General features: G+C 43.0%; 1 protein-coding gene across 1 annotated transcript in view; it reads right to left on the bottom strand.

The window, feature by feature from the left end:
• STK10 (serine/threonine kinase 10) overlaps positions 1-26,729 on the bottom strand; it is a 116,261-nt gene that overhangs the window by 75,200 nt on the left and 14,332 nt on the right. The window contains exon 2 of the mRNA XM_088457634.1: positions 16,070-16,234. Coding sequence (XP_088313760.1) covers positions 16,070-16,234 — 165 coding nt within the window. The remainder of the gene's footprint in view (positions 1-16,069; positions 16,235-26,729) is intronic.

Raw genomic sequence — 26,729 nt, 5'->3', positions numbered from 1 at the left:
TCCAGTTCATCCCAAAGGTTCTCAATGGGGTTGAGGTCAGGGCTCTGTGCGGGCTAGTCAAGTCCTTCCACTCCAAACCAGGTCTTTATAGTCTTTGCTTTGTGCACTGGGGCACAGTCATGTTGAAATAGAAAAAGGCCTTCCCCAAACAGTTGCCACAAACTTGGAAGCATAGCATTGTCCAAAATGTCTTGGTATGCTGAAGCATTAAGATTGCCCTTCACTGGAGATAAGTTTCCTAGCCCAAACCCTGAAAAACAGCCCCATACCATTATCCCTCTGCTACCAAACTTCACAGTTGGCACAATGCAATCAGGCAGGTAACATTCTCCCAACATCCGCCAAACCCAGACTCGCCCATCTGATTGCCAAACAAAGAAGCGCGATTCGTCACTCCACAGAACACTTTTCTACTACTCCACAGTCCAGTGTCGGTGTGCTTTACACCACTCCATCCGACGCTTGGCATTGGACTTGGTGATGTAAGGCTTGCATGCAGCTGCTCGGCCATGGAAACCCATTATACCAAACATTAATGCCAGTGGCAGTTTGGAACTCTTCAGCTATGGATTCAGCAGAGCGTTGGCAACTTTTACGCACCATGTGCCTTAGCAGTTATTGACCCCGCTCTGAGTTTATGTGGTCTTCCGCTTCGAGGCAGAGTTGCTGTTGTCTCTAAACGCTTGCACTTTCTAATAATATTACTTACAGTTAACCATGGAATATCCAGCAGGGATGAAATTTCACGAACAGTACAGGTTGAGTCTCCCATATCCGAAATGCTCGGGACCACGAGCATTTCGGATTATTCCGGTTTTCGGAATACCTGGGGGGGGGGCCCGGTGGGTGTCACGGGAGGCCCCGGCGTGTGCTGCGGGCGAGTCCGGAATGTGTTGCAGTGGTCCGGCGGGTGATACAGGGGTTCGGTGGGGATTTCGCGGTGGTCCGGCAGGTGCTACAGGGATCCGGCGGGTGTCGTGAGGGGTCCGGCGACTGAGGCGGAAGGGTCTGGCAGGTAAGGAGGAAGGGTCCGGCGTGTGCTGCGGCTGTCACGAAGGGTCCGGTGGGTGCTGCAGCTGTAACGAGGGGTCCGGCAGCTGCCGCTGGGGGTCCGGCAGGTGATGCGGGGGGTGGCCAGGCGTGTGGACCACGATCACGCCACTAGTCAATGGCCGCTGATACTAATGACATCGCATATGCACCTAAATATTCCGGTTTTCGGAATAACGGATATGGGAGACTCAACCTGTACCACACTTGAAGTCACTGAGCTCTCAATTTTGTATCACAACTTTTTGCAAATGGAGACTGCATGGCTAGGTGATTGACCTGTGGTAACAGGTATGATTGAAACGCCTCAATTCAATAATTAACAGGTGTTGCCAAATACTTTGGTCAATATAGTGTACATTTCACTGCACACATCTTAGTTATAATATGCAATTGCTTGTTTTCCTTTTGTGCATACTCATGACAAAAGGTTAAGGTGTATTCTTTTTCTTGAATTGTATTAAATTTAATATTTTTTTCGTGTATAAATTTATGTAATGCCTTAACATACTGACGTAATTGTTATGTTTTGTTTGTATTTCCTTGTATTGTGTTTACTTAGAACACTAATAAAAAAATTACTTGATTTAAAAAAAATAAAAGGAGGTGGGGCTAAAATAGGGAGAGTAGACAAGAGGAGGGAGGAGTGAGAAGCAGAGACAGACAACTACAGCCATGGGGGTTGGATACAGGTGAAGCAATAACAGGACAGGAAGTGGTCAGAAAGGGGTGAATAGTACTGCTACATGTGATATGGACAATAAAGAAGTTTGGTAGCACATAATGCAAAACAATAATTGTAAACAATAAGAAGCAATGGTAGTAAAAAAAATGTGTGAAATCCTAGGTTACATACACTGAATAGAATTTCCTAGTCATAACACAGTGCTACACGGAAATGCCAAACATTACACCATCTTTATCAAGTTAAGCAAAGTTTATTTTTTTTTGTTTTGGGGGTAGTCATTTCTGTGGGTTTTGAGCCAAATCAGGATCATCAAATCTTACACTTTTCATAGCTTTAATAATAATTAAAAAAAAAATTCAGACCAAGAAGTTACTAATCAGATTAAAGATAATAAATTTGGTTTATAGTCCAATTTACCAACGAACTATTCCCATCCAGCAGACTGCACAGAGGGGAGACGCCGATAGTCACCTTTGGCAAATCATGGGAATACAATAAAAGAATCCTATAATTGCCCCCCCCCCCCCTCTACTTCCATTTTGCTAGTAAGAGGGAGGTTGGCACACTCCTCTGGGAATCCTTTAGGCTCTCAGACATTCTGGAGTCCCCCAGATGTTCTGGGAGAGTAGGCAAGTATGGTTTGTTTGTAACATCCCAAATAAAGCAAGGTCCCTAAACAATGTGGATGGCAGTTAAATATGGGTGCACTTTAGATCAGCTCTGTGTCCTAAGTCCCACATAAACTATAACCTTAAAATATATAACAGCTACAAATGTGTAAAGCCCTGGGAAAATATGATTTTAATAAGATTAATAGAGATAGATACATAACCAGTGGCCGAAGTGGGAACTTTGAAGTGGGGGTATGGAAAATATAAGGTTTTACCTATGCGCGTGTCTTCATCATGTGGAGGGGAAAGGGGGTGGCCATTTAAAAGAGGCATGTCCTTAAGGCATGTACCTCTCTCCTCAGTGTAGTGTACCACACCATAGTACCCTTTATACACTTTATGCCACACAGTAGTAGTGCCCCTTATACAATGCCCACAGTAGCAGTACCCTCTATACATTGCCCACAGAAGTAATGTCCTCTATACATTGCCCACAGTAGTAGTGCCCTCTATACATTGCCCACAGCAGTCATGCCCCTTGTAGTTGTGCCCACTATAGTAGTGCTCCTCATGAAGAATCAAGCCACAGATTTGCCACCCACACACACACACTCCCCTTATTAAAAATAATGCACTACAAACACACGTTCCAAAATGAAAAATAATGCCACAAATATACTCTCATTAAACATCTGCCTTCCCATTTTATTTAAATGTATGGTTCAAATCTATTCTCCCTCTTTCCCTCATTGCAAATAGTATAATAGACCTCAGATCTATGAGGCGACCCAACCATGGAACCTACTGTACTTACTCTGCTGCAAGCTCTTGTTGTGGCTGTCTAGTCCTGCAGTCTTCTGAATTCTGATTGGTGGATAGCTCCAGCCATCCACCAATCAGTGTAGGGAGACATCCCACCTCTCTGATTGGTGGATGGGACTAGAACCATCCACCAATCCGCATTCTGCCAGACACAGACGGATGCTGCGGCTGCAGGACAGCTATGTGACAGGCGGCAGGGAGACCGAGAGAAGCAGCTCCCCAGCCGCTCTGACTTAGTTTCCATGGCTGAGCAGCTGCATGCAAGCTGCAGGGTATGTAATGCAGCGCGCAGCTACAGCGGCCCCCTATGTTTAAAATTGGAAGAGTCAGGGGGGAGATGTCATCCAGCCTGGTCCTAGCAGAGGGGGATTATGCTCGTGGGGGGCGGGCACACGGGCGGGCGGCGTCAGCGGCACTAGGAGGTTGGGTAGTCCTAGGGGTTGTCCTCCACTGACATTGAGCAATGTCAGTCAATGTAGCGGTTGGAGGCATGTAGTTTTCTCTCAGCACTACGGCTGTAACCACGCCTCCGCCCTTGATCTGCTCCTTCCAAGTTAGTTAAAAAAAGGTAGTGCTTGAAGTGCCGGTATGCCATACTGTTGCATAACGGCACACTTCGAGCACTGTACACAACAGTATAGGAATATACATACATAGAGAAGATACTTAGCTTCTCAATTCTGTTCTCAGGTTCTCCCTGTTGGAGTGCCATGATGCAGTTGCTCTTAGTCACTGATAAGCTGGGAGAGCACTGCATGGTGACGACATCACTGTGCAGCGCACTCCTAGCCAATCAGTGACTGAGAGCAGCTGCGTCACGGGACTCCAACCCCTTTTACCGTAGCTGAACCTTGGAGAAAATTTACCTGCCGACAAGAGAAGCCCCTTCTGAGAGTCACTATTGAAAAAGTGAAAGGGGAGGGGGTGAGAGGAGAAGGATGCCAGGGGGTACGAGAAAGAAGGAAGGTGGCACATAATGGGGTGGGGGGAGGAAGAGAGAAAAGCATAGAGGACCGGAGGGGAGAGATGGATGGCAGAGGAGACAGCAGGTGAGAAATGGATGGCATGGAGGATGTTATTAAATAATAAAGATAATCCACAAGATATTTATGGTGGATTATAAAGAAAAGCAGCCTGTCACACATGCATTCAGAGAAAAGAAAAAAGCTCACTACATGTGTATGTTGAAACATAGAAAACTATAAAATCTAGTATTGTCCATGAACACCACAAATGTGTGTATACATATATAAAGCACTCACACCCATGTACATGTCCTGGGCAACAAAAAACACTTGGATAGTACATAAGAGTCACCAAGAATACTGAAACCAAAAGGTTTCACACAAGTGTGGTTCATATGGTCATTATGCACATTCTATAATTGTGGCTGGAAGAGGAGACCTTAGTGACTTTATAAGAGTGACGACTGCGGGGAGCATTTGGCAAAACTTTCAGTGACCAAGACAGCTCAACATGTTATTGTTTCAGGAAGTTCATTTATATAATGTGCTGACAACAGAAAAAAGCAAGTGTGGATGTGTGCGCACACTCAAGCATCGTAACATCTGTTCATTAAATCAATGTAATCAATGTGTAAGGCACAACAAGAAAGCAACTGCCGATCAACAGGGTGTAAATTTCGGGATACAGTCAATATACCGACGGACGGAAAACCGTGCGTCGGAAACCCGCTGCCTAAATCTTAACACGGGACTAAAGACAGGAGTCTAAATCCAGACGCCCATCTTTAGCCTGACGACGGCTTCCCTAACGAAGGTAAGCGGGGGCACTTAGTTGTTACCCGCGGGGGGAGGTTTAGGGATAGGCAGCTCCCCCCCAGGAGGATTAGATTTAGGCACCCCTGAGGGAGGGTTAGGGTTGGGGGTGGGTTGGGGACTTGCCTTGCCTCTTCCGTCGGGATTATGAATGTTCGGGCTTCCGGCGTGTGCGTTTTACAAATCGGCCGCCGGGATTTCATACCCAGCCCGTAAATTTCGACATGTGGTAAGAACAGCCAGTTTCATCATAACAAGAATTTGAGTGGTTTATAAAGTAAAACCATATTCGATCACACCAATGAGCAATACGGTCAGATGAATCATCCTTCATCATGTTTATGCCAAAATGTAAAGAACACATATGGTACCAGGCTAAGGGGCAGAGGACGGTAATCAATTTGCAACAGCGATCTAAAGTACGATATTGCCTTCCAAAGCTTAACAGAGCATAGGGATGCCCAATGCTGCCTTCTCATATCTGTCTGACAATGTGCAACAGCGTAAACATTGGTAACATTGACGTACAATAGCCAGTCACACAGCAAGACTGACCAGCAGCAAACACTGCAGCTCTCCTGACACACTGAGATCTCTCATGCTGCGAAGGCGATCACAATGGCTAATTTATACACGCCCATTAAACAGCATATAAACGGTCAGATACGAATGGGCTTTTGTAACCCCCCCGTTACTTCCCCCAAATAATGATTACCTGTCATTCACCTTGTGAGTGATTCCTATGTACGAGAGTAATTGCAGTGCAATCACTGCGCGTGTGCAGTGTGGTGTCCGCACATGCGCAACAGCATACAAACGCTTGTTCTGCGAAAATATCGGCATTGCCTCCTCTGCTGAATCCGGCCTAAGCATGGAGTCCTTTCTTTCTACATTGAATGGTTTTAGTTGCACCATTGTGATGCACAATTTCTTGGCATGGTATTAGTTGGTGTTGCTCCTTAGAGGTCCAGGCCAATGTCTTCTCAGTCACCAGAACGAAAACCAAATGCATTGTGGCAGCATTTTCCACCAACATTACCCAGATGTTAATTGAATGATGTCCAATTCTATACATTAGCAACTTAAGCCGAACAGCATACAGGCAGGTTTGTAGGTGGCCAGGGCATTATTGAGTGACTGGGTTCTATTTATTTAGCGCACTACTTGTGTGTATGTATCTATACGCATACAGGGAAATGTGTCAACCCGCGGCCAGCAATTAGCAGGGTTCCAGAGGATGACTTTTCCTCGCAGCTTTCAAAGCTTCAAAAAGGTGCGAGAAAAAACCATTGATTCGGCTTTACGCGGAATCAGTGGGTTTCCACGCATTAACCCCTGTACCACAGGGGGAAAATGCTTTTAACTGTATAGTATATACCCGTGTGGTGCAGGCAGGCTGACTAGAGCCGCGCCAGGCCCAGGTGATGTGGCCTAATCCCGGGAGGCATGGCCCTCAGTCCAATGCACAGCCAATGGGGAGCACGATCTGCGTGATCACTCCCCCCATAGGCATAGGAGACTGCTCCTGCTGCTGCTTTAGCAGTCATGAGCAGTCTCCCAGTGCAGCCCATAACACAGCAGGGTGTGCTGAACTGCTGTGACTTAAGAGGGAGGGGGAGCGGTGCTGACCCGGGCCCCACCGTGCCCCTGCTGCCAGCCCGGGTAATTTGTACCCGCTCCCCCCCCTCTCGGTGCCCCTGGGTGCAGGTAATTAGCCATCCCTCCCTAGATACTTTTAAGGTCTCCTCAATGTGTACAAAATGTTACATTACCTAGTAAACATTTTTAGAAAGATATTGAAGGTCCTGAGAGCAAGTTTTTGCAAAGTTAGGCACCAACTAGGGAAAGAGCTTTGTCTATCTGAGGATAGCGGTTTGCATTATTTCGTTTCCGTCTATTTGAGCTTTGCACAGTACATTACAGGACTGGGCAGTCTACAGCATATGTACGGATTAATCAATTCACAAATTTATCCAACACATAACAGACAGAAAATACATATAAGGCCGGCTACACACTTGGCCGATATAGGCATGACAAATCGTACATATCGGCAAGTGTGTACGCACTGTTGTGCGCTCCCGTGTGTCGTTGGCGGCATCTCCCAGTCAGCCATGCACAGGGCCAACCGGAAGATATCTCATGCAATTAGGTGCCAATCATGTAGTCTGTACGGCCAACCGGACAACCAGACGATCCAATTTGGCCAATTTTGACGTCATATGTTGTCAGTGATTGTAGTGTGTACAGGAGCAGCGATAAATCGCATACGATCAAACAATACAATACAATATATCGTTTGGTCGCATGCGATATTGGACAGTGCGTACACTCAATATCGTATGTGCTCGTCTCAAGGCTGTAAAATCGGTCCAATTACAAGTCGTCAGGTGTGTACCCATCCTAAGCCAGTAGTACTACTAAAGCTGGGTAATTGTAAACACACACACAAATACATTACTTTTGTACAATTCATCTATGCGAGTGATTTCCAAATTGGCAGTACCACCTCCTGGGTGGCTCTGGATTGCCCTGATACCGAGAATAGAAAGAAGAGCAACTGGTTAAGTCAAGCCTATCCATCGAACTAAAAAGGTGATATTGGTGCGTTTAGTTTTCTACTAAAAGAATGTTTAGTTAAACATTTGGGGTTGCTTTTTGGGTTATAAATTAAATAAATATAATTCCATTATTAATCATTCATCAATACTATTATGTTATTAAATAATCTTGAAATTAAAAAGTTTAATTATTTGTTTTGACCATGGGTAAGGGGGCGCTGGAATAAATTTAAGGGTGGCAGTCAAAAAAGTACAATTATGTGCATTAATTACCTTGTTGATTGAATTAAATTAATTCTTAACGATGTAAAGATTGGTTATCAGACCAACATGAAGAAAAAAAAAAAAAACAAGCAAGGCTTTTGCCTTCTGTAATTTTCCTCAGTCTGCAGAAAATGTCTCCTAGATGACAATAGAGACAAAGCAAGTAGCTCTGTGTGTGTTAGTGGTGGGTAAACATTCTACGTAGGTGGGGATATAAGAATAAGTTTTTTGTGCAAGGCTCAGAATACCGCACCAAGGAGTGCACAATGTGCCTATTCAAAAGACGTTATATACCCACTAACCCTTCTCAGCGACTTCATGCATATGAATAGATGCTTTGCCTTTGTACTGGGCACAGGAGCATATTCATCCAGCGGGCAATATGAAACCATTCAATGCTAGAGGAGCAGCAACACATTCCTAGCACCAATTTGCTATATTCTAGTTCAGCAAAAAAAATATGAAAAAAAACACAATTATTTTACAATATATTAGTGCTCTGTACTCCGGGGTTAAAGTGAGCCGAAATGGAGCGGAACTGCATTCAGTCACCTCTATTTGGAGACGGAACCAGTTTTGCCACCTACGGCCCACGTCAGTCCAGCGCCGCAGGGAGGCTCCATTTGCCGGGCGCCCACTGATATTCTGTTACCAGCGGGCGCCCGGCTCCTTCACCGCAACGCAGCCAGAGGCTGGAGTTCACTCTTGACTGAGCTCCGGCTTCCGGCTCCTGCAGGAGCAGCCTGTCAGACGGCCGCGGATGAAGGAGCGGGGCTTAAGGTTAGTATTATAGGGGGCATTACTGCAAGGGGCACTATTACAGGGGGCATTACTACAGCAGGGTGCATTACTACAGAGGCTTATTTCTAAAGAGGGCATTACCACTGGGGGCACTACTACTGTGGGCTCTGCATAAGGGGCACTACCACTACTGGGGGCACTGCATAAGGGGCACTACCACTACTGGGGGCACTGTGTGTAAAGGGCACCACTACTGTGGGCATTGTATAAAGGGGCACTACTCCTGTGGGCAGTATGTGTATTAGGGGCACTACTACTGTGGGCACTGTGTATAAGGGGAACTGCTGTGTGTCATAACATGAATAAGGGACACTGTAGTGTAATGTGAATCAGGGGCAATATGTGCGGTGCAATGTAAATAAGATTGTGCTACTGTGCGGCATAATTTGAATTGGGAATACTACGGTCTGACCACGCCCCTTTCTTTTGACACCACGACCACTTTTTTGGGGGATCTGGGTGAGTTCTACTACTTCTCTAGGACCATGTTAAGCAATGTCTGTACTCTTAAACAGGACGTTAATTTTCTTTATATACTATTGCAGTTTGGGTCATGCTTGGAGAATGGGACAGGGAAGTACACTGACCATAGGAGGAGGGAGTCACTGTAACAAGCAGGATGCTCCACTCTGTTGACACAGCTCTCAGTTGGCGTTCAGATTGGTCAGTGGCACCATGCTAATAACTTGTTTGAACAATCTAATCTTGTCAATGACCGCAGAGGCACTATTACGAGGCAAAGCTGAGTTGCAATATTTAATGCACATTGTGATCATTCTCAACAATGAACAGTGTAAGCATGTGGATATAGAAACATTCCTTTCAGAAACAAGTTCTACAGGACTATGCTAAAAGTCAATGCCTGTAAGATATTATTCTAAAAGACAAATAAAGAGGATACCGTTAATAGAAGCACTCTGCCTTCCACATAAATGAATTTTATTTTATGTTAAACAAAATCAGACAAAAAAAAAAGGCTTTTTTCCCCCAAGCATAAAAATGTTTACTAGCAGCATCTAAATATATAACTAATTATATTACTTCTCTGGAACAAAGATGTTCAAAATTAATATGAAAACAGTAGCTTCATACAAAATTCTAAGGGGTTATGCCAAAGAATCTGGGAAAAACAGTATTATGATATTCAAAATGTAACATCAAATGTGTGTTTATGAATTAGCAAACTCACACAAAAATATATTACAAATTAAATTCTGTTTATAAAGTCACCGGTCAAACACACACACAAAAAAAACAAAACACACTTTTGCTATGGATTGGGTTTACATCTGCAATCTATTGATACTAGAGGGTATATTTACTAAAGTGCAGGTTTATAGAAGTGGAGATGTTGCCCATTGCAACCAGATTCTAGCTATTTTCTTCCTGAAGGTGCTAGATAAACGGTTGCTATGGGCAACATATCCACTTCTAAAAACCCACACTTTAGTAAATATACTCCTTATAGCACATAGAAAACTGCACAAGAGCCTTTCTAGAATGAAGTACCTAAAAATTCACCTAGACATAGTGTATGAGGAACCCTGATTAAAAAAAAAAAAAAAGAAGTAAAAGCTTAAAAACACCAGTACTAATTATATACCAATGAATCATTAATATGATTAGTTATTAATAAAGAAATGTAAGACTGCTAAAGACGCAATTAGTTGCTATATCCGTTTTTCCTGTTCATCAAATTATGCAAAGCCTTAGTCAGCAATGGTAGGAGCCATGTACATGTAAAAAAGTGAGGCTCTTGTAATTGGTTTTTGAAAACGCGCTGCCAAGATTGGTTGCTCAATGTAAACACCCAAACTTACTATTCTGCAAATAAATGCATAAGCAGTTGTTACTATATTGTATTAAAAAAATAATAAAAAAAAAACGCAAAATGTCCTACTTTACTGCGCTATTTTAACATGCTATGCAAAGTCACGTGAGCGGGTACATCAGGAGTTAATCCACTGAAACGCTAAGGAACTCTCATTCATTTCACCTGCATGAGATTCACCCACAAGATAAACAATACATAGCTGTATAGAGTTCCTGTAAAGCAGAAAGACCTGAAATGGTGACAGATCCAACCCCCCCCCCCCCCCCCAAGAAATACAATAAACAATGGAGATAATGTACCAAAACACTGAAACAATGAACGCGCAAGCAGGAAGGACAAAAGGACAAACATGTATGTACTGTACATTATATCTGGCACGTCAGATTGGTCAGATCATTAGACGTGGGTTTGCACTAATTTTTTATGCAGACTTTCTGAGCTGCTTATGTTAAGTAGCCAAAATCAAATACATCTTCCTTCGATAATCCCCTGAACTGTAACAACAAACTGTTGAACTGTAACTTACACAGGCGCAAAGAAGACCTCTCTCCAGTATCTGTTACTGTCCACATTCTATGGCACACAATAGTGTGTAGTACAATTATGGAAATAAGGGCCGACCTTTTGTAAACTAAAACATTTGTGGATTTGATGCATGTAATGCCGTAGCTAATCAGCAGTCAGGGTAATATCATGGTACACTTGTAAGCATGGCCAAGCTTAAATGCTAGGCACAATTTATCCACATAAAACCACATTTGCAGGAAAAGCCAATAAAATTGGAACAAACAAAAAAATAAAATAAATCACGGTGGTGCTAAAAAATACACATAGCCCAGCAGCTCTCTGGAGGTATATCAGACATCCTATGATTCTCCTAGGAAATATATATAATATAGTAGCAAAGGCCAAACGTGTGACTGTTCTTGTAGACGTACATTAGGGATGTGCGCCGGACCATTTTTGCCGGATTTGGATGCAATTAGTCGTCCGGCTTTGGATTTGCCGAACTGCAGTGACTGGATTTGGATTTTTTACAAAAAAAACAAAACTAAAAATCACATAATTTGGGCTTGTTTTTGTTCCTAGAGTATTATTACCCTTAATAACATTAATTTCCAGTCATTTTAGACCATATCACAGCTTATAATATTGTTTTCACCATTATTGGCCAAAGGTTGCAGTGAGCTGGCTGGATACTAAACGACAGAGCAGCAGCACAGACACCACAGTTTTTTAAAGCACATCTATGAAACATTGCCACAGAGCAGTGGCAGAAATGTAAGGTAGCGCAAGATGGTTACGGTGCTTGTCTACACAGTGGGCTTATGCCCAAGCAGTTGCGGTGCTTGTATACACAGTGGTCTTATGCCCAAGCAGTCACAGTGCTTGTATACACAGTGGTCTTATGCCCAAGGAGCCACAGTGCTTGTATACACGGTGGGGTACGGCCCAAGGAGTCATGGTGCTTGTATACACGTGGTGTACAGCACCAAAAAAAAAAAAAAAAGTTAGATTATATATATATATATATATATATATATATTTTTTTTTACTTTTTAAACTTTTAACTTTCTTGTAAGTCTGGAGTCTTTGGACACAACCGCTTTAATCAGCAAAGTATAGCGCAGCATACATCAGCGTGCTCAGTGCCCCTACACATGGCCACCATCAGCAGAGTACAGCGCAGTGTGCCCCCTTAGCCTATCAGCAGAGCGGTGCGCAGCACGCGTATGCTTCCTTCTGTGTTTTTTCTATACAAAGCACCACGAACGGAACTCGGTGCCTTGAAAAAAAAAAAAAGTCTCATGAGAATCAGACGTCATTTACATGACATTCGGCCTCACCGGGGGATCCGTGTTGGCGGGAACACCTGAACTTGCGTTCAGGTGGACTCGGGTGTCTCATGTTTGGAGCGGTCGGAGTCCACAGAATCCGCTGTCGGGATTTGAACATGTGGCTGGCGGTAAATCATACCGATCCCCCTGTAAACACCTAAGGCATTAACCTGTGGGCCACCCACAGCTTCTTCAGAGCACCAACATACCTCTAACAAAGCTACGAGTGGTCCACAGGAAAAAGGAGAACATAATAATTTGCGAAGAAACGTTATGGGACTCCGCCATTGTTCAAGACTGGCAATATCCTCAACACAATTATATGCTGGAATATTTATCTCCATCTAACCTGCAGCAATATACTAGCTAATAACAAATACCAGTTGTGTCCTAGGACTATATGTTGTAAACGACTTGGTTGTGGATTTTCAGATTTTAGGGGGCTTATCCTAGTGCTTCTGTAAGTTTTTATATGACTGTATTTTATACATTTAATCCTGTTCGCAGACAGATTTTTTTGATATTCGTATTTTATTAGTTTAAGTCTACAATAACTGTTACATATTTGACCTTCGCTACTATATTCTCCGGGTAAGGACTTTTTTTTAACTAAGTGAAGCCAAAGGCAAGACAACAGGACTAGCTCAGAGAGGCAGAGTAAGATATCTGGAATGGGTGTGAACATATTTCCTCTGTCCAGATGAAACCCAAGTCTGGAGAGACCCAAGGCATCGGTTTGAATCTCCACACATTTACTCTGCACCTTGGAAGCAGAGCCGTAGCTAGGGTAGTGCGGCCGGTGCCATCGCACAGGGCACCACAGGTTAGGGAGCGCTGTTTGGGCCTGTCAAATATCGGTTTATTATCATTCTTGCTTGTAGCTTCCTCTTATTTCATCCCCAGCATCTCCTGGCCTCTCCTATCTCTTCCCTGCCCTTCCCATGAAGCCATGGCCCTTTTTTGGGTGCATTATGTCCCTTTGAAAAATGAGGGGGGCACCAATGCTCTTTCTGGCACAGGGCACCAAAAAGTCTAGTTACGGCTCTGCTTGGAACTATTCTACAGACCAGAGATATTCCCTGATTAGGTGTTTTACAGAGAAGTGTTTAACTATTTTAATGTATGGGCATATATAGATTATTTTTAGACTTATGACAATAAATTAAGCAATATTACACTGTGCCATTTTTCCATTGAGGTTTAATATTTAAGATCCAAGATTCCCAAAAGGGAGGTTTATTGAAGTCCACAAGATTCATCGAATAGGCTTGCAATATATTATTTTCAGGTAGGAGTATTATCACTGGTTGGAGGTGCTGTCCCTATCTCCAACAAATGCACTATGAAATATATTCTTCATCTTTGAGGTGAATGGTCTCCCTGGATCACAGAAGTGTGATGGTCTGAAGGAAATCTCTAATTTCAGATTGAATTAACTATATATTTATATATTCTGGTATGAACAATACTATTAGCTCGACCATCAGGATATTGGGGTGGTGGTCACAACAGATGTCAGGAGGAATGTGAAAGTCACTGTTAAGCCACACAGAGTCCTTAATCAGGATCCTGGGTTCATTGATAACAACAGGGTAACAGGTATCAGCAGTAAGCAGCATAGCGGTATTGCAGGGGTTAACAGAGGTATTTAGGTGTCTCACCTCAGGAGCCAAGTACTGTGCACATGATCAGTAGCCCAGAGGTGATGTCAGGTCGGAGGTCACGCCTCCTTCTGTCTCTGGATCCTAGTTCCCAGCATGTATAGTACAGAGGAGACCGTGCCATCCAAGGCTTAGTAAATAGCCGCCTGTATTACACTACGTTAAAGTTTATTCTTCATTTGAGGTTCATGTGATTCACCTTCTTTGGAATACTCTGATGAGACTATTTTCTCTATATTCACTGAATATATGCATGCTTCCATATAGGGTATGCAACAATTGTTATTATCCAATTTTATCATTATCTTGATTGTTTATTGGCGAATGGTCATTTGCTATTTGCACATTCCGTGAGTTTATTTGTGCCTCTGTTCTTTTTAAAATATATACACATACTGTACATACTAGGTGACAGTAGGAATTGTACATTGCACATCAACATTTGACAAATATTGATGGCCAGAGAGAATAAGTGTTTCCCAATAGGGAGGCATTGTACAGATTGTGTACTGATGTTACTTCATCTAATTCCTGCTGCACTATGATTGGTTCCAACATGCCCCACCGACATATTCCGAGGCGGCTGGTAGCCTGGGTATAGATGGACAACCAAAGGGAAGCCAAAGATTGGAGGAAGCAGAATATGCTCAGTATTAAGAGAAAATGATGCCCTAAACTGTGGCATGTTTGAGTTTCTGACTGCTCAGTTAATATTGTAGACTATGGGCCATATTCAATTGCCGGCGAAAATCAAGGATCGGCGAAAAGTTCTTGCCGGTGACGTAATTTCGCCAGGCGAGAACTTTTCCCCCTATTCAATTGCAATGTCTTTTCGCCGGTGCAAAAAGTTTGAGCCTCGTAACCAGCGGAATAGATTCGCCTGTGAATGGAGGCGGAAAAATGTACAGAATTGGGGGTTTGGGGTGCAAAGTTGCGGGAACACACCTGCAGCCTTGGGACAGTCCCCAAAAGTAAACTCAAAAAAAGTTTAAAAAATACATTAGAACACCCCAAAAAAGTACTTTAGTTTTGGGGGCGAAAAAAAACAAAGTTGCGGGACAAACTTAAAAACTAGCGAAATCGACTCCAGGGGGTCCCCCAAGTATGCCCAAGCTTTTTTTTGGATTGCAGGTGCATGCTGAAGGTGCGTTTTTGAAAAATCGCATTTTAGCGACTTATAACCATGCTAGCACCCATTTTCATGTACCCCAAATTTGCTGGCACCCATTTTCATGTACCCCAAATTTGCTGGGACTACTTTTTTCTTTTCAAAAACCCTGCAAAATGCTATTCTTCACCACTTGTGCAAAGACGCTAAATTGCACCAATTGAGAGCATTTAAGCACCCCAAACACCTTCAGCAGCACTATTCGGTGGTGTCCATAGTGATACCCCATGTCAGTGCATCTTTTGGGGGGTGTCAGGGTGATTTCCCCAAATCTGACAGGACATTGATGATTTGAGTTTCGCTGGGACGCGTTTTCGCATCCTTTACAATTGAATAGGGCGAATCGCGGTAACGAGTGCGATACTTTTCCGGAGGCAAACCAAGCGATGACTGTGAAAACTCCGGTATGCGAGAAGTACGGGACTCTTTGCCGGCTCTATATACAGTAGCTGAAGAGGGTGGTTACCTGTTATATCTGGCTACAAGGACAACAATATCAAGTTAAAGTGATGAGAGAACATAGACTCCTGATTAAATGCTACCATTTTATATTTACAGGAGGAAACTAAATTTTTAATATACAAGATATTTTAATCTTTATATAAAATCGGAAATCTATTGTGCGTTGTGTAGAAATCAATTGTTATATTTAGCAGGCACAAAAATACAACTAATTTTATTGAGAAATATTGAGGACTGCAAACGATGATGGTTAGAGGTCGATGGTTTTACCTCCATCGAAGGCCATGTGTTGTTGGTAGTATCAATGGTAACATTGATGTTGGGTTTCGATGACCCATCCCTCGGTGAAAGAGGTAGAGTTATGTACTCATGTGAGCTATATTTACTAACCTGTGGGTTGCCAAAGCCACTGATGTTCAGTGGCTTTGACAACTTGCTAGTTAATAAATATAGCCCATAGAGGTCCCTGGGAACATCACCACAGTAGAACAGTACAACGATATACAGTAGCAGGCATGTTCTTCTACTTACCCAAAGCTTGTTCTCAAAATAAAATGCACCTTGCAGCTTTACAATGTTGGGGTGATTGCACGTGGCCAATATTTCTATCTCAACCATGTAGTCCTCTAACTCCTCCTCATTCTTGGTCTCTATAACTTTGGCAGCTGCCAAGATGCCAGTTTCCCTGTTCTTGGCCTAAAGAAAGCAGTGAAAATAAATGGTGTTATTTTTTTTTTTTATTAACACGCATCTGTATCGCAATATGCATTTCTTCTACCCTTGAACACGCCTGAAAATTACAGAATAATGAACTACTTATACATATCTATTATGCATGTCATTTATAGAAGATTCATTTGAACCCATAAAATTAAAATCTTTGTTTTGCAACAAATTTAGTTTCCACACTCAGAATTAGGGAGCAGGACAACAAATCAAATATTGTATGTTGTATCTCCTCAAAATAAACATCCAAAAGAAAAAAAACAAAAAACAAAACATAAGATATAGGGGGAGATTTATCAAATCTTGGAGAGAGATGAAGTGGAAACGTTGCTCATAGCAACCAATCAGATACTAAAGCTGGGTAAACACCTGAACGATGGTACAACCCAGTGATGCGATGTAATGATATATCACATCACTATACACGGCACGATCCAACACACGACCATGCAATATATTGTTACATGCTTCATGTAACAGCGCCGCATTGTGCGTGGTATCATCTCATCTGAAGTGCAGCACATCATCAAAAGATGAATTGGGTGGAAATGCCTATAAATACTATACAATGATTGGTGCGATCGGTCGCAGACCAGACGATATATAGTATAGTGTGTATCCACCTTGACTGTAATTTTTCTATAACAGCCAGTAATAGGACAGTTGGTATCTGGTTGGTATGAGCAACTTCTCCACTTTATCTCTCCCTCCAAGATTTGATACATTTATCTCACAATGGGGCAGATGTACTAACCTTGGGAAAGGGATAAATTGGAAAGTGATAAACTACCAGCCAATCAGCTCCTGTCATGTAACATGACAGTTAGGAACTGAGTGGCTGGTAGTTTATCACTTTCCAATTTATCACTTTTCAGAGCTAAGTACATCTCCCCCAATATGCAAAAGGAGTAGCACCAACCCACTATGGTCTTTGTATGCGACCTGTTACAGACAGTCAAAGGGGATGGGAATTTCTAATTGCTTCATAACTATGCTCCGAAAACTGATCTGAGACACACTGAAATACTTCTGCCATCATTCCTTGCTCCAATTCCTTGTTTCTATATTGAGCAGCCATCAACCAAACTCAGGGGTCCCAATTGTCTGAAGGTACTCAGAAGTTGTTGAAAACTACCATCTCAGGAGGCAAAACAGCACTGTCAGCACTGTCAGATTATATGCAAATTATTTTTCACTCTACCAAGTGAATTTTGTATTAATTTATTTTTGAGGCAGAATAGACTCGCTTTTAATACCATAGCTGAGTAAATAACTTATTCGTTTGGTGTCCGGGTAAACATCTTTTGACTGCGCATTTTTTTGGCCTAGTCATGTTAACTTTGTAAGCATTTTCAATTTAACTTTTGTTCCCATCTCTCTTATGTGCGACCATTCTTTGCGAAACTAGATCCGGACAGCCTTTTCCTATCTGTTATAAAGAGATCATGGCTACCATAAGATTGATGATTCTTGGTCTATTACAGCAATTGTTGTAGTACATGTCCCCCCTGTGAATAACACTTCACTGCCTTGCAGTTTAACATTACTCTGATACATGTATGGTGAGATTGACCAGTTTCCCAAACTCTCCTGGGAAGCGTTTTATCCAGCCTGGTCGGGGATGAGGTCAAGCTCTCTTCCCAACAAGGTCCTCATAAAGAGACCGTTGGAGGGAACTCACTCTCCATTCTTTAAGATTTTACTTCATATGCTCTGAGCGGTAAAGAAAGTGATTGCAACTAATTTGTTGAAGGCTCATCTTCTATTCATCATGGTATAAAAAGTAGGACAAAATTATGGTTGCAAAAAAACAAAACAAATTCAGGTTTTCGAACTCTTAAAATTGTTCCATATATGGGAGAGACAGACTACATATGGCTATAGTTTTAAGGTGGGAGCATGCATCTCAATGTTAATTCTGTCTTGTGAAAAGGTGTTCTGTCTCTGTTTAGCACTTCATCTTATAAGTTTAATTTTCATCATGCGATAAGTATGTATGCGTGCAGAAGCCTTACCCTTGTATGGTAAAATTAAGTACACCCCTTAATGCCTCAATACCAAGAATGAAGGTCATTCGGCCCAGTTGCTGCTGAACAAGGGCCCTTCATTATTAGCTGATCAGGAAATGCTGTCACCTCTAAATCAAAGCAAAACTATTGGCAGTTCACACTGGAATGCTCTGGTAGGTTTGTGCCAAAGTCAACATTTCCAAATGCTTACCTGATATAACAAAGGTCATTTTATTCTTCTTGGAGTGATTAATTTCAGAATCGCATTGTTTTATTTTTATTACATTTTTTTCATGATAGTTCATCTCTAAACCCCAGGACTAAATCAGCAAGAAGAACATACATTTACCTTTGATGCAACTATGCTCTCCCATTAACTGCATGGGAAAAGGTGTATAATAAAGCAAAAATAAAAGACAATGGGGGTTTGAGCAACAGGTGCTTCACAATTAATCTGTACAATGGGATCATCAATGAGTCAAGGGATATAGCACTCGCCCAGTGCCCAGGACCCCATTTTGTCAAAACCCACATACAGGGTGTGACAAATACAGGTTGCCAGGGCAACTAAGATTTTAGACCTGGCGACTGTATTTTGTCATGGTAGGAGTAAGCAAGCCAAGCACAGCATGCCGCAGCTGGAGCATTTGGCCTGCCCCTCCCTGATGCCCAATCGCTGACACATAACAGAACCGGAAAGTGTCTCGCCCACCAATCTGCACATTCTCCTGCTGCCTCCCACACTGCACGGCCTCCTGAACTCAAGTCCCTGCAGTGCCTTGGTCATCCTCCTGGAGACTCCTGCAGGTTAACACTTATGCTCAGTCTCCTCTCTACCATCAAAGCTATTCTGAATACACTACCACTCATTCTTGGTTATACTGTATTGATTTTGGAAAGTAATAACATTACAGAGGTGGGTCATTCACATCCAGCCCTGCAGTGTACATTTGGCTATCCGGTCACATTGGCAGGTACCATGCCGACATTCTCAGAATGCAGGCACTTTGGTTTAGGCACCGCCAGAAGGGTAAGGCACTAGGGGAAGGTTAGGGGTAGGGATTATGGGGACTGTACACATCAGAATGCCACTCGTGAGATGCCTGCACTGGGAATGATTGTAAACATGACCACCGGGACCTGAAAGATGTCACTGGAGACGCCACGGTCACCATGACACCAGGGACTTTGCTATGTTGATATTCTATCACGTGGACATGTCATCCAGATAGACATGATTAATATTAACATGGTCACTATCAGAATTATAAGCATGTTAACAATTTAAACATGCCGACCTTATGCACGTCGACATAACATACCACATCCGTACATTTGTATATGAATAATTGGACAGATTATTGGCTACACAAGGAATACAACTATGGAGCTTCACAGAACATTATCACATTATAGAACAAGCAGGGTACTGATATGAATATCTCTGTAAGGTGGGCTGTACAGTGGTCTATTTGTCCAGCACAGGCACAAGGTGTGCATTAAAACAGTCCACTGGCGGGGGGTGGGAGTGGGGCTACTTTGTACCAAATTAAGGAATGAAGGGGCTACTGTGTGCCATACAATGAAGTGGTTGGGGGCTACTGTGTGGCATACTATGAATTGGGGGGGCTACTGTGTGGCATACTATGAATTTGGGGAGCTACTGTGTGGCATACTATGAATTGGGGGAGCTACTGTGTGCCTCCTCTGCTTTTAAGATGGCTCCTAGAGAGTTTAGAAAAAAAAATAAGAAAAACACACACACTAGGATTATGGACAAGACATTTGCTGGGTTGCAAAGTTTTGTGTTTATTTTCTCTGTCTTCCCCCTTCACATCTGCCTCCACAATTTTTTCCCTCCCCTCTCCTTATCCTGTTTTTTACCTGCCTCTATTGCACCCACCTTCACCTATTTTCCTGAATCTCTCCCCCTACTCTCTAAGAGTTAAATTAACCGGCAGTAAACAGTTTAACACAATTAATGGTAATACATGGGTACGTGATATTTGGAGTGCACACTCCAGTTTCTGGAAGTGTGCAATATGTGGGTCATGTTTAAGTTGCTGTTTGTGGGTCCTGTCTCCACGTGGTGGAATAGGGATGGGGAAGATAACTGGGAGGCTGTGTCTAGAGGTTGGGTGATTAATATATTTGAGTTTGAGGAGCAGTGTGCCCACCACTATTTTTACACCCTTCTTTCCAGAGTGCGACAGATCTCCCTCCGCCCCCTGATGGCCAGCATGTGGGCTTGTGGCTCCCCAATCAGCTCGCTCAGCTGCTGGTAAGACCTTCAGTTTCTCACTCCAACTCTCCCCAGCAGCTACCGATAGCTCAGAGGGGTGAAATGGTCTCCCCTCTACTGAACAACTGCTAGACTGACATTTAGCCTGGTTAAATTAAAGAGCTCTACTTAATATCTTTGGCAAGACAAAGTTACAGGAGTCACTCAACCCTCTTACTTGGCGATAATCATCTATATGCAATAAATTAAACATGTTGACATTGATTGTGTGTTACATCTGTACAATTTCTTCTATATTAACCTTTTACATGGCAGGCAGCTGGAAATACCCATGAGAATTCATTCTTCTCAGCAATGGAAAATTTGAAGTTGGGACATAGGTGAAAGGGACGTGCCAGTGTCCCATTAGAGGGCAGGACAAGTTCATGGTGCGTGTGACTAGGCGACTATTAGGAAGCACAAACCTCCCTTCCCTCCCGCCAAAAAAACACAACTTCATTGCCAGACTTGTACACACAGCCTTGAAAAGGCATTCAACAGGGGGACACATCTCCCAACTGCATCCAAAGTCCTGATCAGTTGTATAGTCCCCTCAAGCCTCCTAGCATCAGGCCAGTTGGGAGCCATGACATAACACACGTGAACATTCCAGGTACTGACATGCCAAAGCTTTCTGTACTCCTGAAAAACATCCAGAGAAATTAAGCTGTCAGCTTGAAGTAGATTGGCTTGGATTGATCACATGAGCTTCTTGCCTCAGGAATTCCTGCTCTTACAAACAGCTATTGTGCAAAGAGCAACGGGCAGTTTTGAAGTATAACATTCTCAGTAGAGGTACAGCATGTGAATCAATAACTGTGGATTGCAATTAGGATTTTTACTTGGGTTCCACTATTGGGGAGCTTTACCAATGGTATAACAATTTTTTTAATCAGCTATAGTAATGGAAACCATTGGCTCCAATTACCCATGCCCACTAGCGTTTGAACTTCTCAGTGGAAGCATTTACTCTGTAGTGGGTTTTTTTTTGTGGAAGCAGTGTGTCCTTTATTGACAACCCCCCTCCTAGACTGCAAGTACTCAATGCCACTGTGAGTCAAATGTGATTGCATTTAAAGCTACACCAGTGGGTAACCTGCCATAATGTTAGATATTGGAAAACTGATTGGAAATGTTCCCTTTAAAATAAACATACAAGTAGGAGGCCTGTATAAGATGCAATTGATCCAATTCAACACACAAGACCGGTAAACAGCAATGCCATTTCAGATCTTAGTCCACAAAGCTTATGATTTATAATCTCCCATGACTGTGCAAGGGTCGTGCTGGTAAAGCACATGTAATGTTCAACTTCAAATAAAGAATTTAGAACCAAATGAGAAGCCAAAGTGGTAATGGAGGCTTATTGCTCCTACTAATTAAAGCAGAAGTTCAAAAAGAAAAGCGGCTGTACATGATCTAACCAAATACTAATTTAAAACATTGACATTTTCTCACACTAGTATGACTGTACACAACAATAACGTAGCATACTAATGGGGTGTGCCCACAGTTATACACATGTGACAATTTGCATAAGTCCAATATGTCACACCATGCAGTTTACATAATGTGAGGCTGAGAGTCCACCTGGTAGGTCAGGTACAGTAAACTCCAACAGACTCTAAAACAAAAAGAAATCTGAGTGTCCACGTGTATGAACATTATTATGAAAAGCAGCAATTCTCTGTACTAACTACTTGTAAAACACAACTCACATTTACAAAGCAATTGTATGCACGGTGCATGCATCCATGGCAGACATACACATCTCAGAGGATCTATGGAGCTATTCAGAGTAGCATGGAATTCATTCAGATCTCCACTTGCAACTATGGGGTTTATTTACTAAGCCTTGGATGGAGATAAAGTTGACAGAGATAAGGTACCAACCAACCAGCTCCTAATTGTAATTTTTCAAACACAGCCTGCAACATGTTTTGTTTTTAGGATCAAGGTTAGGTTTAGGGTTAGGCACTAGAAGGGATGGTTAGGGTCAGGCACCTACCCTGACTGTTAGGTTTAGGGTAAAGATTAGGGTTAGAAATAAAAAAAATAAAAAGGTTGACCATTTTTGTGCAACCTTTTATACCTTGTTGACCTTTTGTCCATGTCGACATATTGACTGTCTACCATCTGGTGTCTATCTAGACAAGGTTGACCTTTTTACTGTAGCTCTATAGACCGGATTCCATTGGACTAAAAGGTGACTACTTCAGGAAGTAATATGTATTATATAATATGGCTGTGTTAACAGGGGTCTTGATGCGTCTTTAGTAAAGCTTGTTTTATTGTAATTAAACTTGTATCTGTTTTAAATTAGCATTTTTCTCCAGCACAGTAGAGATGCCAGAGTGCCTGGGCAAGCTGGTACTTGCGATTCTCCAAACACCCGTATGCCCAGGCAATAATTTTTGATACCCAGCCATTCTGATATCTCTGAAGTGCTGGTAAAACTAAATTCACAATCCCCCATCTTTTCCCTTGATTTTGGGGGTAAACAGTGCTTTCACCCTTGTGCTGGTTAAGGATTCGGGCGATACCCAATTTTATTCTTAATCCAGTTGATGAATCTTGCTTCCTGGCAAGCTCCTGATGTCCATCTTTGCTAGGAATCATATGATAATCTGGAGAATGTATTGGGAGAAAAGATTTGTGACAAACGATCACCAAAGACAGAATATCAGGGATATCTGATGAAATAGTTGGCAGTGTGTGCAGTCAAACTTCATTTGGTCAGACCAGGGCCGCAACTAGGGGGGGGCTGGAGGTGCACGTGCACCGGGTGAGCCGCTGTACCTGGTGCCAGTGACCTCCAGCCCGGCGCTGCAGAGAGGCTCCAAGCCGGACATCCGCTGGTAATATTTATTACCAGCGGGCGCCCGGCTCCTTCTCTGCAGCGACGCGGTGTAGCCGGAGCCTGGAGTTCTCGCCCGAACTCCAGCTTCCGGCTCTCCCCACGGGCACTATGGGGGAGACGTCATGACATCTCCCCCATAGTTCCAAGGAGCAGCCGGCGGACCGGACGCGACGCTGGATGCAGGAGCGGGGTTCAAGGTAAGTATTTTTTTTTTTTAATAAGCTGCACTACAGGGGCATTATTATGGGGGCAGGGGCATTACCACAGGGGCATTACTATGGGGGCATAGGCAATAAGGGGCATTACTAATGGGGCATGAGCACTACAGGGGCATTACTATTGGGGCATGGGCACTACAGGGGCATTACCACAGGGGCATTACTGTGGGGGCATGAGCACTACAGGGGCATTACTGTAAGGGCACTACAGGGATATTACTATGGGGGCATGGGCAATACAGGGGCATTACTATGAGAGCATGGGCACTACAGGGGCATTACTATGAAAGCATGGGCACTACAGGGGCATTAATATGGGAGCATGGGCACTACAGGGGCATTACTGTATGGTGGGCACTACAGGGGCATTATTATGGGGGTATTAACATATGGGCATTACTATGGGGGCATTACAATATGGGCACTACTGCAGGGGGAATTACATGGGGGGCGCCAAATTACTGTCTTGCCCCTGGTGACAAAAATCCTAGTTTCGGCCCTGGGTCAGACCAACCAGTTGGTTGACCTAATGAAAAGCTTGCTAGCTTATGGCCAGCTTAAGCCAAATGATTTTAGGTTTGTGGAGGGGTGCAGTGATAGAAAGAGGACTCATTAAGGCCCCTTTGGCCCTAACAATGGCTGTAGATTCAGGACAGGCATGCAAAAAAAAAAAAAAAAGATTAAATATATATTTTGGTTGGTATGGTTCGGCACTCAATGTTCCTCTGGTGATAAAGTACCTGGGTGCTCGCACAGACCTCCAGGATTTCTAATGTAGCAAAGTTTATTCAACGTTTCAAGGCCCTTACGGCTCCGTCAGGAAAACAAAGTGACGCGCTGTGGTCTGTCCTGCCCTGTGACAGCACACCTTGGAGAGAGAGAGAGAGAGAGTGTGAGAGTGAGAGTGAGAGTGAGAGTGAGAGTGAGAGTGAGAGTGAGAGTGAGTGAGTGAGTGAGTGAGTGAGTGAGAGAGAGAGAGAGTGTGTGTGTGTGTGTGTGTGTATATATACACACACACATATACATATACACACTCTATCCCTTTTTAAAAATATACGTGTATGAGATCTGTAAATTAAGTATTATAATTAAAGAATGTAAAAAGCATAGAAGGGGATAATAGATCAAATAATAGATCATTGGTCATATCTGTCAATTCAGATGATATTTAGTGATGACTCTGCAATACCTAGCGGACTATGCAGTGTATTCCTATTTAGAGCATATTTTTAGTACTGTGGGGACAGTAGAAGTTCTAAGTAATCAATCCTCTATGATCTGTGTTATTAGGCGTTACGTTAGCTTCCTATGCAGCGATTTCCAACCTCCCGTCCTTTGCTTCAGTGAAGAAATATCTGCTTTAGATGACAAGAAGTGGCATGATTTGAAGGCTCAAATGTAAGGACACATCAAACAGCTACATAAAGTCATGAAAAGTTAACAGTTCCTTTTAAACACAGATAAGTAATGTATTAGGACTACCTTGTTGTTATTAACCCAGACTCTCAAGAGGGCCACATTGTACAAGCAGCTGACAGGAATAGAGGGGATGTGATGATAGCTGTAGTGATGTAGTGATGTGGGAAAAGGTATACTTAAGTAAAAGCATACAGAGTAATCTTCTATAATGCTTGCTTCTACTAATCCTTTTTGTCTATGGGGGAGATCAAATCTTGGAGAGAGATTAAGGGCCTGATTCAGAGCCGGACGCTCTGACAAGAGCGCTCGCTCTGAATCAGTGCCCTCCTACCTAAAAATGGAGCGGCCTCCTGGCCGCTCGCATAGCTGTGGGTGACCACCCACAGCATATGCGAGCGGCCAAAAAGATGGTCGCGATGGTCAAGACCATCGCGACCATCGGGCTTGCGATGAGACCCTGCGGTAGGGTCTCGGTGACCGCAAGCCCTGGAGTGATTTTGGCTCTATCAGAGCCAAAATCACTCCCACTGACATCACTAGTGATGTCAGTGGGGCCAGACCCAGACGGTAGGCGTTCCCATGGGAACGCCTCCGTCTGGCAGCCACGCCCCAGCACGCCCACCAAAGGGGGCATGCTGTCAGTCACCATCGACAGCACGCCCCTTTTGGTGCGAGAACCGGAGTGACAGCTTGGCTGTCGCTGTCCGGGTCTCGCGCATGCGCACGACGGAGCTCCCTCCGTCGTGCACATGCGCATTGGGGTGACATCGACCCGCTTGCGAGCGGGTCTGAATGACCCCCTTAGTACCAACCAATCACCTTCTGACATTTACAGGCTGTGCTACAAAAATGACAGTTAGAAGCGGATTGGTTGGTAGCTCTCTCAAATATTTGATACATTTCCCCCTATAGGAGGGATTAATAGCCTTTTTAGTGCATCGCCGTATAGCTTTACAGACCATTCAATGCTTTGCATTTTTGGTATGACTCCACTATAAAATAGGCAGCATAGTGTGCTCACACAGCAGGGCAAAAGTGTAAATGGCATGTGGCAATTTTCTTTCTTGCTGTCATTATGCATTCAGTGTACTTCAACATGCATAACATATGGTTTGCTTACATTTATTCTTTTTCTATGATCTGGTTCATGAATTGCAGGCGATTCTATGCTATCCTAAATAGCACAAGGATCTTGCAGGTAACAATATATTTTCTTGCCCACACCCAACAGTTATAATTATTTGTTGGAACTAAAGGACAAATAAAAAGTTGCACAAACGTCTTACAGTTATTAAAGCAGAAGCTCAGACAAAGGTCAAGCTGATCCAGTGAAAACAAACTTTTTTTTTTCTGAGAAAGTCCTCAATACAACTAATCTATCTTGTAAAGTTAGCAGATAAGGATATATTTATAAAACAGATCATATTTTATTTAAAAATAAAGTAAAAAAATTACACAAATAAACAAAGAATGCAAACATCTTTGGATAGATGGGCAATAAAGATTTTAAAATAAAAACCAATAAACAAAAAAAAATAATAAAACATTGATATCTGCAACTAGGGCAATCTTAGTTACTATAGACTTCATACACTAGTTGTGGCACCTAAAGCCACTTGTAAAGTAGTGGTGGTGGACAGAGCCATCACATACAGTATTATGTAGCGTATTCAGAGAA

Source organism: Taudactylus pleione, unplaced genomic scaffold, assembly GCF_031769625.1.
Source record: "Taudactylus pleione unplaced genomic scaffold, aTauple2 ptg000774l, whole genome shotgun sequence".
Taxonomy (NCBI): domain Eukaryota; kingdom Metazoa; phylum Chordata; class Amphibia; order Anura; family Myobatrachidae; genus Taudactylus; species Taudactylus pleione.
This window is presented reverse-complemented; position numbering and strand designations above follow the sequence as displayed.